Source organism: Gymnoscopelus microlampas (genome assembly GCF_963454915.1).
Source record: "Gymnoscopelus microlampas genome assembly, chromosome: 2".
Taxonomy (NCBI): domain Eukaryota; kingdom Metazoa; phylum Chordata; class Actinopteri; order Myctophiformes; family Myctophidae; genus Gymnoscopelus; species Gymnoscopelus microlampas.
Window position 1 is genome coordinate 36526829 of NC_139939.1, and position 16614 is coordinate 36543442.

At 45.2% G+C, this 16614-nt stretch overlaps 1 protein-coding gene across 2 annotated transcripts; it reads right to left on the bottom strand.

Moving 5' to 3' along the window:
• Positions 1–719: 719 nt before the first annotated feature.
• LOC311064301 (PRELI domain-containing protein 1, mitochondrial-like) lies at positions 720–16508 on the bottom strand. 2 transcript variants are annotated; one of them, XM_084084136.1, is made up of 7 exons: positions 16416–16508; positions 15323–15531; positions 14554–14779; positions 8805–8918; positions 5537–5615; positions 3610–3692; positions 720–1538 (listed from the first exon to the last, which is right to left on the bottom strand). In XM_084084136.1, the coding sequence occupies exons 2-7, from the start codon at positions 15412–15414 to the stop codon at positions 1503–1505; spliced, it is 630 nt and encodes a 209-aa protein (XP_083940262.1). In that variant the 5' UTR covers positions 15415–15531; positions 16416–16508; the 3' UTR covers positions 720–1502. The 2 variants fall into 2 exon arrangements, with proteins under 2 accessions (XP_083940262.1, XP_083940261.1); XM_084084135.1 differs by lacking the exon at positions 3610–3692.
• Positions 16509–16614: the final 106 nt, after the last annotated feature.

Here is a 16614-nt window from a genome sequence, read left to right on the forward strand (position 1 = left end):
AGAATATAAAGATATGTTTAGGATTGGTTATTTTGAAAGGGGCGTTGTGCTTTCAATCACAGTACACAAGACGAACAAGCTGCCATAATTGTATGAAATTAGACATAATAGGTCCTCATTAATCAATGCGTGTCTCGTCAAACACAAGAAGACAGCGCTGTGTGCGTATTTGCGCATTGCGCTCCTGCTCTGTGGTTTGCCAGTGGGGAAACCATAGCCCCATCTATGACCTCCCCCTTCGCTGCAGCTCCAGTTCCAAAGATACAGCAAAGGGTGATGGTGATGGGGCTAGGGATAGCACCAGGTATGCCATTAGTCCTACGTGAGGGGGTAACCTTTGTCACCAAGTAGGCTTCATGAATCACACCAAAATGTTCTTCACTGAACATCACCAAATGACTCGACGCTCGTTTGATAAATTAGCATTGTTAGCCTATGTTCATAAGTGTCTACTGTAGGTCGTAGACACCATTTGCTTCTTTGTGGGTGCTTTGAGGATTAAATCCACCTTTATATTCGCGCAGTGATTCTGTAAATGTAACCTACAGTTTTAGTTTACCCAACTAAAACCAAGCATAAGACCGCAACACCAAAAATAAAGTAGTTGGCAGAAAACAAACAATGCAACTGTCGCATAGCAACAATTAAGCGTTTCTTTCCCCCTTTTGTTGTACAGAGAACATTTTAAATTGGAAAACTAGTTATACATCTGGTTCATGTTAGTTTTGGAAACATATTTTATTTTGAAAAACAAATTAACAAACGATACATGGATTTTCATTCAGTGATATGCTGAAACGATGGTTATGCCATAATGCCGTTAAGGCAATTGCATTGGACAGGAAAGTCTGAACGCAGAAGGTTGGATGATATTCTGTGGGAATTCCTTTCTTTTGTGCGCTCACTGTTTTGTTTTAGTGTTGATGCTCTGAAATAGGCATTGCTAGTCTAGCACTAATAAATAATTCATTTGAATATTTAGATTATTACACATTAGGACAATATGAGGTAAACTACACCGCTCCTTCTCACACTGCAGGCCTAAGAGTATTAGGATGCACATTCGCATAATAAATTAACCACGTATAAAAGTGTCAAAGTGTTGTGCTGGTGAAAGGCCTGAAAGCTTATAGCAAGAGGCAGCAGGTGGCACAAAACGGTTTAGTACCTGAGACTTAATGACAGCTTACAGAGAGTACAGCAAGACAGAGAGAGAGAATGGGAAGTAAGACCCAAACTCAAGAGGCTGGTTGAGAAGACCTGCAATGCAGATGAGACAGATGTGAGGAGTCCCCATCCTGCCTGATTCCAGCACAGCTCCAGTTTACTGTAATAGGTTATACCTATGTGTATAAACATGGCCTACAGTCCTTTGGTGCAAGAGGCAGGGCCCTGTCAGACATACTGCTGGGGTTTCTGTGGGGCGGTGGCTGCTGTAGCTAGTGTCTTGGCCTTCTCTGTTGCAGCCAGTGCCGCTTCCTTGGCCTTCTCCGATGCGTCCTTCACTGTGTCCCTGCGCAACCGCTGGGGCGCCTCTCCTAGTTCCACAGAGCATGGTGGGGAGTGGGGGTGAACAGAGATGAGGAGAGGAGGAGGAGACTAAATTAGTGACATGTCTGGTTAGAGATGGACTATAAAAGAACACCACCTAATTCCTTGGGCTAAACAAGGAAATGCCCAACAAGGAAATGCAACAGAGAGCGTTGTAAAAAAAAAAAGTATGGTACCATGCAAAACTTCAGGCCTACAATTCAAGATGTATGTTGTTGTCGTTGTATGACCGTGGGGGCGAAATTATGTAAGTTAGGTTGTTAGTTAATGAGCCAAGGTATTGAGTATTTTGTCTCATTTCTGCGTGGCTGGGTGGAGATATCACAGTATCGTGGTACAAACAAGCACAAATAGCAAATACGTTGAAGGCCTCCGCGCAGTTGCGTGGCCATTCCGCATTATGCATAACAACGCAGACTTGTGTGCCTAACAGCTTGCACAGTCAGGCACCATTGCAGTTTGTCCATGTGTGTCCCGAATTTGACATTGTATACCCACAGCTGCCTCGCCGGCGTCGTGGGAAAAAAGCCACAGGTATGGTTGTTGACAAGATCACTGTGGAACTTGTGATTATGAAATGCCATGTCTCAATGATCTCAGTTCAGTGTAAGGACACAGGCACATGCACATGCACGCACACACACACACACACACACACACACACACACACACACACACACACACACACACACACACACACACACACACACACACACACACACACACACACACACACACACACACACACACACACACACACACACACACACACACACACACACAGAGTGCTGGATCCAGAGTGTCTAGCAGTTTTGTAATCGCACACTGATGTGCGTGTGTGTGTGTGTGTGTTCGTGTGTGAGACCACACAATGAACCATCCACCCTGAGTGTGTGAGAACAATACTTTAACCACTGTCTCCACACAACAACAACAACAACAACAAAGAGCTGCATTCCGCTGTAGTATGAGAGACACACAGAGAGAGAGATGGTGGGGGGCAGACAGAAGGGTCTAGACTCTAGAGAGAGAGCATGATGGAGAGACATGGGTGGAGAAAAAAGACAGGAGGCATAAAGAGTGACAAAAGGTAGAGAGAGACAGGCAAGACAACAGAACTAGGGGTGCAAGTGTTAATCAAACTACTCTATTACTACTACATATAAAAATGATCGATAATCAATTTAAACAAACATTTAAACAGAAAGTACATCCGACTCAGACATAATGATAAACGAAAAAATTATAATAACTACCTTACTGTATGTATTGGGTAGTTATTAGATTAGCCACACTTGATCTACTGTTATGGCCATGTAAACCTCTACTAAAAGTAAAATATTCGAAAGAAAAAAAGAACCAAATAACAACTGTCCCAAAAAATGGGCTAGGAAACATGTTTCTCCACCAGTTAGAAGATTTAAAGCTTGATTCCTAAGACTTAAGTCCAAAGGAATTATCTTCATGGTTTGGTTATGTTTTCTACAGCAGTTGATTTGGACTTCCCTCAAACCTTGTGTGCTGTAGTGTGCTAAGGCAATGGTTGGGTTCTGGGAAACAGGCAGAGGTAGTGTCCTAGGACATATTTATCTTGGTTCAAATCAGGATATTAGAAACCAAGATTCCACTTTACAATCATTTTTCATATCCTGTCTTCTTTCTGTGTCTAATCTCTCTTTCTCTCTCTCTTTCTCTAGCTCTCTATCTCTTCCGTGCTCTCCTTCTAACCACTTTACAACTCTGCCTTGGCGCGAACCCTGATTGACACAGAAAGACAGACAGAATGGTAGACATGCAAAGACATACACAGAGAGAGGCATAAGCAGAGAAACAGAAAGAGATAGAAAGAGCGATAGACAGACAGACAGTGAGAAAGATCTGAACCCTCGAACCGTCAGACTGCACAGGGCTCTGAAGTATTCCCAGGCTCCCTGAAGCGCGCACACGCACACGCACACACACACACACACACACACACACACACACACACACACAGTGTGGCCCCTGGAACAGGGAGAAGAGAGGGGAGTCTGGACACAAAACAACACAACTCCTCACTATAGCCTCTTTGAGCTCCTCATGACCTCCCTCTCCCCTCCTATGGGGTACGTTCTCCTTCCTCCTCCTCCGTCTCTGACTCTCTGCTGGAGATGCAGACGGGAAGGAGATCAGAGAGAGTGCGAGCATCTACAAGCGTGAACAAACGAACGGCTTTGCGATTGCACACGCAAGCACATGGGGCGTATACGCATCTGGCATGGAGGCAAACAAACACACACAGATTAACCCGAATGTACACCTTTCTCCGTCTCCTGCCCCCATGTGAGGCTGTGTTGAATGTGCATGACCCGTGTGCAAGGCAACACAACAAAACCATTTTGAATCAAAGCCTTTAGATGTGGATTACAACAGCGGCAGTGGTCTACTCACTATCACCTGCCAGCTGTCTAGTACTGTTGAATATGTGTAGGAGGTGATTTCATTGTTTTGCATCAGCCTTGCTCCAACACCTTTCTACCAGATGACAGCAAACTCCCTGAAGTAGTGGTACGGACAATCAGCTGACAAATCAATTCTCAGCTGATGTGTGGAAGGGTGGTGTGCTGCAAGATTAATCGTAGGTATTTCGTATCTGTGTGTCCGTGTGTGTCTGTCCCGGGCATAACTCAGGCATCGTCCAAGGGATCGACTTCAAATATGGATGGTTATAACTCTCATCCTCACTTCTAGTGGTGCTGTTTTGTGTTTTTGGTATAAGCTTTAAATTGCCTTTGTTCTGGATGAATAAAAATGAGATACAAATGCTTAATTTCAATTTCGTATAGAGTGGTGAATATAGCCTCTGTTGCAAATAAAAGTTAATGATACTCACACATTCTGTTTTGCAAAAGTCATCACAAATCAATACCCGTTTCATGATTTTCAAAGCTTAAAATGCAATCGCCAGTCAGAGCCACGGAGAACTAAGCACTAAATTAGCACTAAACTGGGGAGGGTTCTACAGAGTTGAGAGCACTACCGTTGCTACATGGGGTACTGTACCAGGCATGCATGCCATCATATAGCTAGACACTGTGGTAAAGATGGCATACTGTATGTGCTTACTAAGATACTCACCACCAGTGTGAGTCTCACAGGCGCAGTCCTGCCATCGCAGCAACAGACAGGTTGCGGGGCAGAATCATAATATGGAAGAATGAATTGTGGTTGACTGCTGAATGTATACAGTATGCAGAGTGATATGCAGGCCTATTGTGATATTCTTAACTTAATTCAGGTGAAATGAACGGTAAGCAAGCCAGCCATCTATTAACCAAGTCAGCTCATCACTTTTGTCTAGACTAGACAAGGACCTTCTGAACAACATGACGTGGGAAGCATAACGGCTCTTCACATGATTAAAACCCACCAGGTTCTTGTCTGAAGTAAGTGGAACGTTGTTACACAAGGCCGTCTCTTAAAAACAAAACAGTCTAACTCAAGCCTTCTTGAATCACTGCTGCTGCATGCTACACCGAGACAGAAGAGATACAGGCAGAGAGCGATGCAATCATAGCCTGATTAATATCCATGCATTATGGAGGAGACATTTTGTTTGTATAGCAACTTGAAGGAGGGGGGGGGCTTGATGTTGAGTGGTGATTGGCCTGTGTATGCCATTTCACATGTTCTACTCTGATTCCACCCCGTTCTTCACAATCAGTCCTGAAGAGCGTTGAGAGGCTTCAACTCACCCCACGGGCACCAAGCCTGGTGAAACTTTTGATTATTAATTCAAAAAACAACTAAATGAGGAAAATAAACGGATGGAAAATATGACGCAAAGCTATGTCCTGGGCCTAAAAAAGCAACCTCTCTTTCCGTGAGTTTTTATCGTTCCCCTACTCGGCCACGGTTAAAAATAACCTGTGACCGTTTCCCCTTTTCTCTCCCAACAGTACTTTCCCTCTCTCTTGTCCTCCTGATGGTGGTGTAGTCTACATACCGTGTAAGTTGGACAGTGCGTACTCCAGCCCTTTCATGGACTTTGCCTGGTTGCTCTTGAAGCGTGCCAGTCCAAACTCCTGGAGGGACAGGAAAAGAAAACCTTAAAAATCACATTCATCTATAATACACCCATTAAAACCGGGAAAGAACCTTTGTCATTTTAGATTTTAACCACTGTGAAAAAAAATTATAATCTTTGAAAATATATATTTTTTAAAGCGAACATTGCTAACTCAAATCTTTGCTTCTGGGGGGACCCTGGAACAACATGTTTTGAGATGGGGTCTGCGGCCAAAAACATATCATTTTGGGGGTCCTTGACATGAAAAAGTTTGAGAACTACTGATATAGCAACAGAAGTTTTTTCAGAAAACTGTGTCTCAGGTCTTAATGGGTTAATTGTATTTTAGTGTAACTAATTCTCCATGGCCTACAGCCTGAAGTTTAGGTATTTACTAGTAGAAATGCCTTCAGATTGAATTTCTAAAAAGCCTAAAGTCACTGTGTTAAGCACATAAAACCATAATATGTTTCAGAAGGCGGTCCAGCAGTGACCCCTCAGTAAGGCCTAGGCTGCCGTATGGAATAAGTGTCTTCCTGGTGACATCACTGAGGATAAATTCAAAAATGTAACCTTTAATTAACTTTCAAGATCCTTTTTATTTTCTTGGTGAAATTCCCCTTCAAAGTGGCTCCCCATCAAGAAGAAGAAAAAAACACTATGCTTTGCTTACATGGTTCTTTCTTCCTTCTCCCTAGAGGCATTCAGTCTGAAACCCTGGCATGTTCCACAACAACTAATAATAATAGACTTGACATATAATAGGCCTGTCTCCATTTCCTCTTTCCCCTCAAATCTTCCCGTTCTTTATTTTGGCGTTTGTGCATGCAGGCATCCAATCTCCCTCCAGTGCATGCTAGTGCTTGACCAACCAATCACACTGGAGGCTTGGAAATACTTTTTAGCATGCAAGGCCTCCTATAAAAGCTTCTTGTTATGTAGGTCACAAGGAGTGTGTGCATACGTGTGTGTGTGGAGGTGCTATACTTTTAAACTCTGGCACAAGTAAAAACCTGCTGTGTTTTTTTTTTATCACTTGATCTGCGTTTGCCAGAGAGCATTCTGTCCACCACCCACTACTACATTCTTGGAATAGATTTTCCAGGCAACAACTCAAAAGTGTGCTTTGCGAGATGCCGACCACTCACTCGACCAACCTGCCTCTATTTAGAACGACCTGATTTTGGGGAAAAACAAATATACAAATCCTCAGTTGAACTTTGGAAACACTGGAGAGCAGAGAGGATGCATTTCCGTCTAAAGCTCTATTCATTCATACATGTTGCTAGGTCCACCAGAAATAAGTCCATGTCATACAACTATAAATAAGCAGAGCATCTGAATGAGCTCAGATTAATCTTTTTCGGTGTATTATAAAGAAAATAAGCTTATTAGGATGTTGTATGTTTAAGGTCATTATAGTTATTTGGACAACATTCAGTGTGTTTGCATAATATGCTCAAGTATGTCAGTTATTCTAAACGCTGATTTCAGGAACGTAATGTAAACGAGAACGCTGGTTTCCTTTTCCAGGAAAAAGGATTATGAGAAATTGGGATAACATCTAAAATTCTGCTGGAGAAATCAGGATACATGACCATGTATGTCCTAATCCCAGATTCTTAAAGGGTTCTTAAGTGTGCTCCTGTGTTTGGAATACACCCTGTTTAAAGAAAGCACCAAAAAATGACTCTCTCCCACCTGTCTTTACTTCACATATGCATCCATAGGTGCTGTAGAATGAGACAGACACACAGATACATGTCCTTGTAGCAGGGCCAGCGCCACAAGAGGGCGTGAGGGGGCGACACCCCTTCAGTCAAGATGGAAGAGAAATTTTATTTTTTCAAATTAAAATAATATCAATAATAAAATATACAACTCCTGTGTGTGATGGATTGGTTTTAGGTACAGTGTCAGTAGCAAGGTTTTTAGTCAAGGACAGTCTGTTGCACAAATACGTAAGCTACTATTGGTTGTCTGCTGAGCTCCCTCCTCCCATTCATTATTATGTTGTTGCGCCACATAGGTTCATAAACTCCCCCCCGCAGGTGATGACTGGAGCAAGCATCGCATGTTATTGTTGCTCGTGTGTTGATAATGTAGACTAGGAGAGCAGTTTCAAAATGCATATTCGGAAATGGATGAAAACACAGACAGAATCTGCAGCAATTGCAACCAGCTGGGCTCGCAACTAGCGCTGTGAGTGTGGACGATAACAACAACACAAGCACGGTCCAGTCGCTCTCTGCCACGGACCCCATTTCCCAGTTCCTCTGTTGTCACTGTCAGCAATGAATCTGTGTGATCCACCACCAGCACAGAACGTACCAGACGACCTAGGCAAAGACAAGCCAGTCCAGGTTTGTCTGTATTAGCATATTGCACTAACAAAGATCTATGCGGTGTGCGCACTCTTTTTGACATGACAGTCTGAGCTATTTGTTAATGTATTGTATTGTTGTTAAAAAATAAATATATTTTTTTAACAGCCAGTTAATAAAAAAAAGTTTTACTTAATAAGGCACTGCCAGCACGGGATACACGGATGCGTTTCGGTGTTCCTCAGCTTGTATCAGAAAAAGGAAGCGGTCAGTATGGCATTGTTTTTTGCCGGGGGGGGGGGGGGGGGGGGGGGGGGTTCAGTTTGTCAGTTTCTCCCTCCTCTGCTCTCGGCTGCTGCCAGGCCTACCTTGCAGGCTCTGGTCAAATGCTTGTTGGAGGATCACATTATGTCTCCTATAGGCAATAATCACCTTCACCTCATTTCCCCAGTGTTAAATAAAGTAATGCTTAAATAAATCCCATCAGACCCTAATGGGATTTGGATCTCTGTACTTAAAGCTGTAGTATGTAACTTTAAGTGAATAAATGTGTATTTTGTCCAATTTGTATGGTAGACTATATTAACATAATATAACTTATATAATATATAATAAATACAATTGGGTGGTTGTATTTGTTCTCCCTGCTCTTCTATTGAGACAGTTAGATCCTGTGACTGTATTGACAGGACCTTTGACACAAATTTGTATTTCTTCCCTGAGCAAGCAGGCAGACTCTATTAGCTCAGTAGTAAAACATTCACACTTGTGCAGGAGACCCGGATTCAAATCCAGGGTAGAATGATCCAAAGATGAGGAAGTGTTATGTAAAACAAGGGTTCTTTTTCATCCTTATTATTAGAGCTATTGTTTCATTGTACCTGGATGGGTCTGGAGAAGCCGTAGACACTGGAGGAGATCCAGGCTTCTCGTCTGAGACGGGTGGAGGAGGGCTGCTCCTCTGACTGCTGGAATACACAGCGTTCTTCCACTGACTGGAGGAATGAGAGATATAGAGAGGAAGAGAAGAGCAGCGAGAGAGACAGACAGACAGACAGACAGACAGACAAATAGAGGAGAGGTGGGAGAAAGGCAGGGGGTGTTACTGTGGAGTGCTACATCACTCAACTAGTGATACGTCACTATCTTATAATGGCCTTTTTTGTGTAACCTATTAGCCTATGAAAAAGTATTGAAGGTACACAATATTATTGTGTTCTAGTCTCTCTCTCTCTCTCTTATTTGATGCTTTTATTTCATTCAGAGTATAAATAAAATGGTAATAATTGAGCAAGTCATGTGAGAGATTTTTTGCCAGTTATGTGGTCCATTACATGGAGCCCTTTGAGCGGGGTCATGCCTATGTTCCCTCAGCCCTATGTTCCCTCAGCCCTATGTTCCCTCAATCCCTAACAAATTTATTTTATCCAAATTAGTCCCTATGTTCCCTCAGCCCTATGTTCCCTCAACCCTATGTTCCCTCATCCCAAATTAGACCCTATGTTCCCTCAGCCCTATGTTCCCTCATCCCAAATCATACCCTATGTTCCCTCAGCCCTATGTTCCCTCATCCCAAATTAGACCCTATCTTCCCTCATCCCTATGTTCCTTCAGCGTCACATATGGCCCTTCCATAATGTGCTGTTGGGGTCACCTGTTGGGTTCCCCCGGGCTCCCCAAGGTATCCCCCAAAGGTATAAGACTATATATAGATATATTATTAGTAAGTTATAAGTTATAAGACTTCATAAAGTTTTCTTTACACCGATGATGATGGTGACCACAACATTAAATTGTGGCTACGTGGTGCAGCTCCGACGGCCCGCTGCTCCGAAAGCCCACCAGTCCGACAGCCGTCCCTGGGCGCGGAGGTGGACCGGGGACCCCCGGGGGTCCCTGGCTCCGGAGGCTTAACCCGACCGGTCTGTCGGTCGGGTCAGGCCTCTACAGCCAGGGACCCCTGGGGACCCCCGGGGAGGCCTCGACGGACACCCGGCTCTCCAGGCGGTCCCGTGGACCCACTCTTAAGCACCCCTCAGCGGGCGTTAAGTGAAGTTACAGACCGTGGCCCAAGCACCGCGGGGACCTGGTGGTACAAACCAGAATAGTCGCCCCTGGGACTATTCTGAACTTAGCGCGTTGGGCCCGGCTCACCGGCCGGTCCCGCGTACCCACGATTAAGCACCCCTCGGCGGGCGATAAGTCGGGGGGGGTCCCGCGGCCTACAGACCGCAGGTACCTGGTGGTACAAGGGGTGCCGCAATAGTTATCACGCCCATTAGCAGGGTCTTGTTTCCTCGCTGAAGATTGTCTTCTTTCCTCTATGGTCTGAGCTGATTTCATTTCTCTTGGCTATGGTTTCGCTAGGTAGCTGGTAGGGACAGTGGGAATCTCGTTCGATTAACTCGGGTGCAGCCACTGCTGAGTTGCGGGACAACCGCGGCGCCGGGCACAACCCACATAGATACGTAGCTGCTCGCAGGTTCATGTCAAGTTCCCCCGCCCCCAACCCCATCAAGGTAACTTGCCTTGTGGGTCCACAATCGGGAACTTTGGTTTACTCAACTCCTGCGTGCGCCACCTATGTTGTCTACACCCATATCAGTTACTGTCCCGGCGTGGTCACTTGGCAGTGACTGCACGCCCAACTCAGACGAGTCTGCAGCGCCCTTTAAGACAAGCATATGCTACAGGATCAACCAGGTAGGCCTCCTGTTCCACCACAGAGACAGCGCGCCCGGGTGAGGCGCGCACCGTGGGGTTGCCGGTCCGTGGAGACTGCCAAGGCCCCCCGTGAGAGGGGCAGCGGGAGCTCCCGGCGGCCAAGCTCCCCACGGCCAAGCTCCACAGGTACGTTCTAGAGCGAGTGGGCGTCCCGACCGGGAGACTTTTTCACAGGAGGGAGGCAGGGACGAGCGGGACGCCTCCTGGGCCACGGGGAGGGGACAGGGAGGTACGACGCGGAGATCCACAGACGGAGCCTCACGTCGGGCGAGGCTCCGTCGCCCTAGCTATCCTATGGCACCAGTCGGCCCTTGTCCGTAGCTTCCCCCTCCCAGGATCCATGGCCCTGCGAGGCACGGGGACGCCCCCGAATATGGTGCACCATGTCCGGCCATGGTCTCTAGCTACCCTATGGCACAAGTGGCCACTTTCCCCAATGCGAAATTTCACGCATGGGAGAGGCAGCGAGCCCTAAAGCTCCTGAGCCTTCCGGAGCTTTCTTCGGGTTTTTCGGCCACCGTTTGCCCGGGCAGCCACCCAGGGGCCCGGTGGGGGGGGGGGGGGTACCGACACGTGCGCACCCCCGGCCCGGATCCAACGAGCCCTCCGCCGGCCCCGAGTGACCCACGGACCGGGAGGTACGGGCCGTTTTAGCCCGAAAAAGCGCAGATCGACAAGCCGAAAAAAGTTGGAATTTTAGGCCGGGGGTCCTCCAGGGGGTCCCCGGGGACCTCTGGAGCCCATGCGGACACTTAGAAAAAAAAATTGAAATTTTTCAAAGAACCATGATTTTGGGGGTCTTCGCCGCCCCGTCGCTACCCCAGGAACTGGAAGGTGCCTCTTCCTGGGCATGATCCCTAGCTATCTTATGGCACGAGTCGGCCCTTCTCCCTGGCTTCCCCCTTCCAGCAGGGGAGAGGCCAGGAGCCCTGGGCCTCCCGGCAGACTGCCGGGTTCACACTCGGTTGCTCTACCCGCTCCGGGAGCCACCGTCCCTGGGCGCGGAGGGGGGCCGGGGACTAGTGATGAGCGGGTCGGGTTTTTTCATGACCCGCCCCGCCCCGCCCCGCGACGGAACCCAACCCGCCTCAACCCGCCCCGCGAACCCATATATAAATCTATGGCTCAACCCGCCCCGCGACCCGCAATGTTTTTTTAATTCTGTAAAATCATGGTTAGAAAATAATCCCCAAGTGTATTCAAACTGTTTTATTGTTATTATTCTTATTCTTATTAGGAATAAAGACAAAACAAGACCATGTGATCATTTTATTTTTTTTTGCGTGTGAGAGCGGCTGACCCGCTCACCCACAGCCCGCATAATTGCCTCTGAAATTCTGACTCGACCCACCCGCGCCGCGGGTTGACCCGCGGGTCCCGCAGGTTACGGGTCGACCCGCTCATCACTACCGGCGACCATGGACTGGGGAGGGCGCCGCCTTGTGGACACGGCCGGTATTGCGCCCCGCGGCCACCACAGGCCTATCCAGGCTTGTGGATCTGCTCTTTTTCCACGGCAGGACTTTGTCCCTTTTCCAGACCCACGACCGGGGACCCCCAGGGGTCCGCGCCGGCCGCCCTTACCCGCCTCGGGAGCCACCGTCTCTGGGCATGGAGGTGGACCGGGGACCCCCGGGGGTCCCTGGCTCCATGTGGACACTTAGCCCCATCGCTTCCCCCAGGAAGGTGCCTCTTTCTGGGCATGGTCCCTACCTATCCGATGGCACCAGTCGGCCCTTCTCCCTGGCTTCCCCCTTCACACAGGGGAAGGGCCAGGGAGCCCAGTGCCTCCCGGCATAGTGCCGGGTTCACACTCGCCCGCTCTACCCGCCCCGGGAGACACCGTCCCGGGCACTGAGGTGGTCCATGGACCCCTGGGGGACCATGGACCAGGGACGGCGCCACCTGTGGCCGCCGGTGGTATTGCGCCCCACGACAACAGGCTTTTACAGGCTTTTACAAGCTTGTGGATCTGCTCTTTTTCCACCCTTTTTGAGCCCAGATTTCGGCTTTCGGACCCGCGGGGCGTCGGAGCCGCGCCACGTAACCTTAAATTGTACGTGTTGAAAGCATGTTCTGGGGGTACGTATACGTGTACATTATGTCACAAGGAAAACTTGACCATGATGACCATGACCATGACTGACCATGATGCTGACCATGCTACTGACCATGATACTGACCATGATGCTGACCATGATGCTTGGGCAACATGATTGGTCAAACTTAATTGCTTTGACCTGGTCAGCTAAGACACATTAAACTATATGTATAGTTTCTCTCATCAATTCAAATTCAGACAGCTGTGAAACTGACTGATGTTAAATTATATTGATAATTTCTCATCAATTCAAATTCAAACAGCTTTGAAACCTATAGGTACCTATAACAACAGCTGCAAAGAATTACTGATCATTGCAGTGAACTATTGAACTTTTATCACAGCTAATAAAGTAAAATATTAATAATAATAATGATACATGTCTATACTAATATCGAGCTTTTGTAGATATCCAAAACAACTATATTACAAAAAAATGTATAATAAGCTATGTAAAACTTAGCTTATTATAAAAAATAAAAAAAATAGAGGGGGATTTAAATGAGTACAAACAAAGTTCTGATATACAGACATGAACATTATACAGTCAAATGAATACGGGTTGGACATATATGGCTGGGGGTCCTCCCCCAGAAACGTTTTAACACAGTAGATACTGTATTAAAAAGGGAGTTTAATACTTTTATCAGTCATAGGAAAATTACGGGTAAATTATTTTATTTTATCATCCATTACAACCCTAAACTTATAGAAATCGTTTTGATGACTGAAGCAAATAACCACTCCTGATATTGACATAATTCTGACATGATACTGACCACCATGATACTGACCATGATACTGACATAATACTGACATAATACTGACCATGATACTGACATGATACTGACCATGATACTGACCATGATACTGACATGATACTGACATGATACTGACCATGATACTGACATGATACTGACATGATACTGACCATGATACTGACATGATACTGACATGATACTGACCTTGATACTGACATGATACTGACAGACAGACAGACAGACAAGACAAAACATTAGAATATTACATGGGCTGATGGAACATAAGGCTGAAGGAACATAGGGCTGAGGGAACATAGGGCTGAGGGAACATAGGGTCTATTTTGGGATGAGGGAACATAGGGCTGAGGGAACATAGGGTCTAATTTGGGATGAGGGAACATAGGGCTGAGGGAACATAGGGATGAGGGAACATAGGGCTGAGGGAACATAGGGCTGAGGGAACATAGGGTTGAGGGAACTTGAGTACGCTCCCCTTTGAGCCACCAATATTCACAAGTAGATGCAACCAACTCAACCTGAATAAACTGGCACATTTCAAAATATATTTCATTCCGTTTGAAAGGGGTGGTATAAAAACCTCCTTCTGATTACTTTCTAGCTATATCTACATATATCTTTACCTATATATGCCTTTTTATGCATGTTTACCTAGGTTTATTCTTTCACAAGGTTATCAATTTGCAAATCTACATCGTTATATACAGTATCTTGTAGCATATTGTAAGTCTCTTACAATAGCTGGGTTTTAAGTGTTAGTATTTTATACTTCTTAAAGATAGTGACACTCAATGCAGTACTGCAATGACAGCTAACTGATAATTCATTCATTGACTAATAGTACAAAAATTATGTTTAGGAAGTGTATCAGGATAAATGTATGTACGCTCCCGTCACGAGAGCCATTCAAGAGTGACAAAAATGTTAGTTAATTAAAAAATTAACAAATATAAAATCCATTGCATTTAAATACCAAGTGTAAAAGGGCCCTGTGAGGATTCTTTTGACTGAAAGCCGAGCGCTCACCATGAGTGTGGTGTGGTTGAGGTTCCAGGTGTAAGTGGTCATGCTCCTGTTGATTGGATCCACGATGGAGTCCTCCACGATGTAGACACAGCGAGCCATGTTGGATGGGAACACGGCCTCAGCCCAGCGGGGCAGCCGGTTGGTCTTTGTCAGGAGGCGTCTGGAGAGGAGACGCTGGTCGGCGGTCACCTCCCGATACACAACGTCCTCCGTCAGAACATGAGTGCTAACACACACACACACACACACACACACACACACACACACACACACACACACACACACACACATAAAAACTATATAATAATACAGGTGTGCATGTATATTTTTTTTATTCAGAGAGAACCTTTCCACATTGATCTATTGCTTTTAATTCACTGATATAGATACATCATTGCTGTCAGGCAGAAAACCTTGTATTGCTTGATTTTAAACCTTTAACAATTTTTAAATTAATGCCCTATTCCATCATACAAGAGTGTCATGCAAAAGTAGCAAAAATATCTGATCTACAAGCTCGCGTCACAATGTGATGTGAGCTTGTAGAGAGTGGTTCATTCTGTCAAAGGGTTTTATGAATATTGAACCAATTAAAGGTATAGTGGTGACTAAATAATAACCACACTGGATGGATTAATTGGAGCACAGGTTCTTTTTTCTTCCATACCTGAAAAGTAACGGTGTTGGACATACAAGGTTTCTGCCTGACAGCGACAATATTATACGTGTGATTCGTTATGAAAACACATGAAAACAGTTCTGACTGTACCTGAAGGGGTTGGGGTATCTCTGCCAGAAAGCAGAGACAACATGGTCCCATGTGTTCCTGATGTCTGCGCTGTTAGTGAAATACTTGACCATTTTCCTCTCACCGATGTGTAGAGTGGTCTGATTGCTGAGTGGTGATGGATCTTTCTGTCTCTAAGCAACACAATGTACTGTCCAGTGCTGACTCCATCCAAACCTCTGGCACATACCCTACAACAGACACATCATCAAGGGGTTCAGGGGTGCAACAGTTAATCAAACATATAATATTAGAAGAATATCAATAATTTAATAAAATAATCAATTAGTAATTGATCTCTGTTTCGGCTCATAAATGAGCTTGTAGATCTGCCATTTTCAAAAGATTTGCCCGTGTAAAATACAGCTTTTAAGTGGTTAATTAATTTGTTTATAAAGAACATATCAAAAATATATTTAAAAGAACATGCTTCTCGACTATTTGATTAATTGAAAAAGTAATCGATAGAATAATTGCTAAATAAAATAATCGACAGTTTCAGTCCTGAAGTGCTTCATCAAATTCATCAACCATTATCTGCTTGTGTGATGGTCTGTGACTCCAAGTAAACCCTCCTTTGGAGTTTGGAATGATGATATGGCATTGAATTATGCGGCTACAGTTGTACACAGACAGACTGTACTACATCAGTCCATGGAGGCAGCTTTAGAGTATGTGAGGTAGTGAAGTGTAGGCAAATATGACCAACAACTCAACCAACTTTGAATACATCCAGTGACACTATGATATAATACAGTATGGTCACCTTGACCCACAGCTTATTGTTCCTCTGGTGTCCTCGCATCATGTCGTCTTAATTGCTTAGGTTAGATATCTAGATAACTTCTACATCGTCCGTTTATAAACACTGCAGGTTGAATAGTTATTCGCTATCGATCCAACGACACTTAATTTCATTAGTGATCTTGTGATCGTGTTATTTAATGCCCACTAAACTTCCTCGATCGGTCTTCTTACTGTACAAAAAGCTGTGCTAAAGGCTGTCACAGTGACAACGCACTGAATCCAACTGATCTGAAGAACACAGAGTTGTAGTATAGGAAGAATATCTTACCTGGATTTCTACGGAAACATTTAAGAAGTAGCATTAAACATTTAGCTAATTGTATCCGTTACGTTAGTTACATGTGACACTGGCGTGACACTGACAGGACGTCACAGGAGACGGAAATTTCGTCATGAATATAAACCACGCCTATCTATTAAAGTTATATAATAATAATAGTAATGATAATAATAATAGTGTGTTTTGG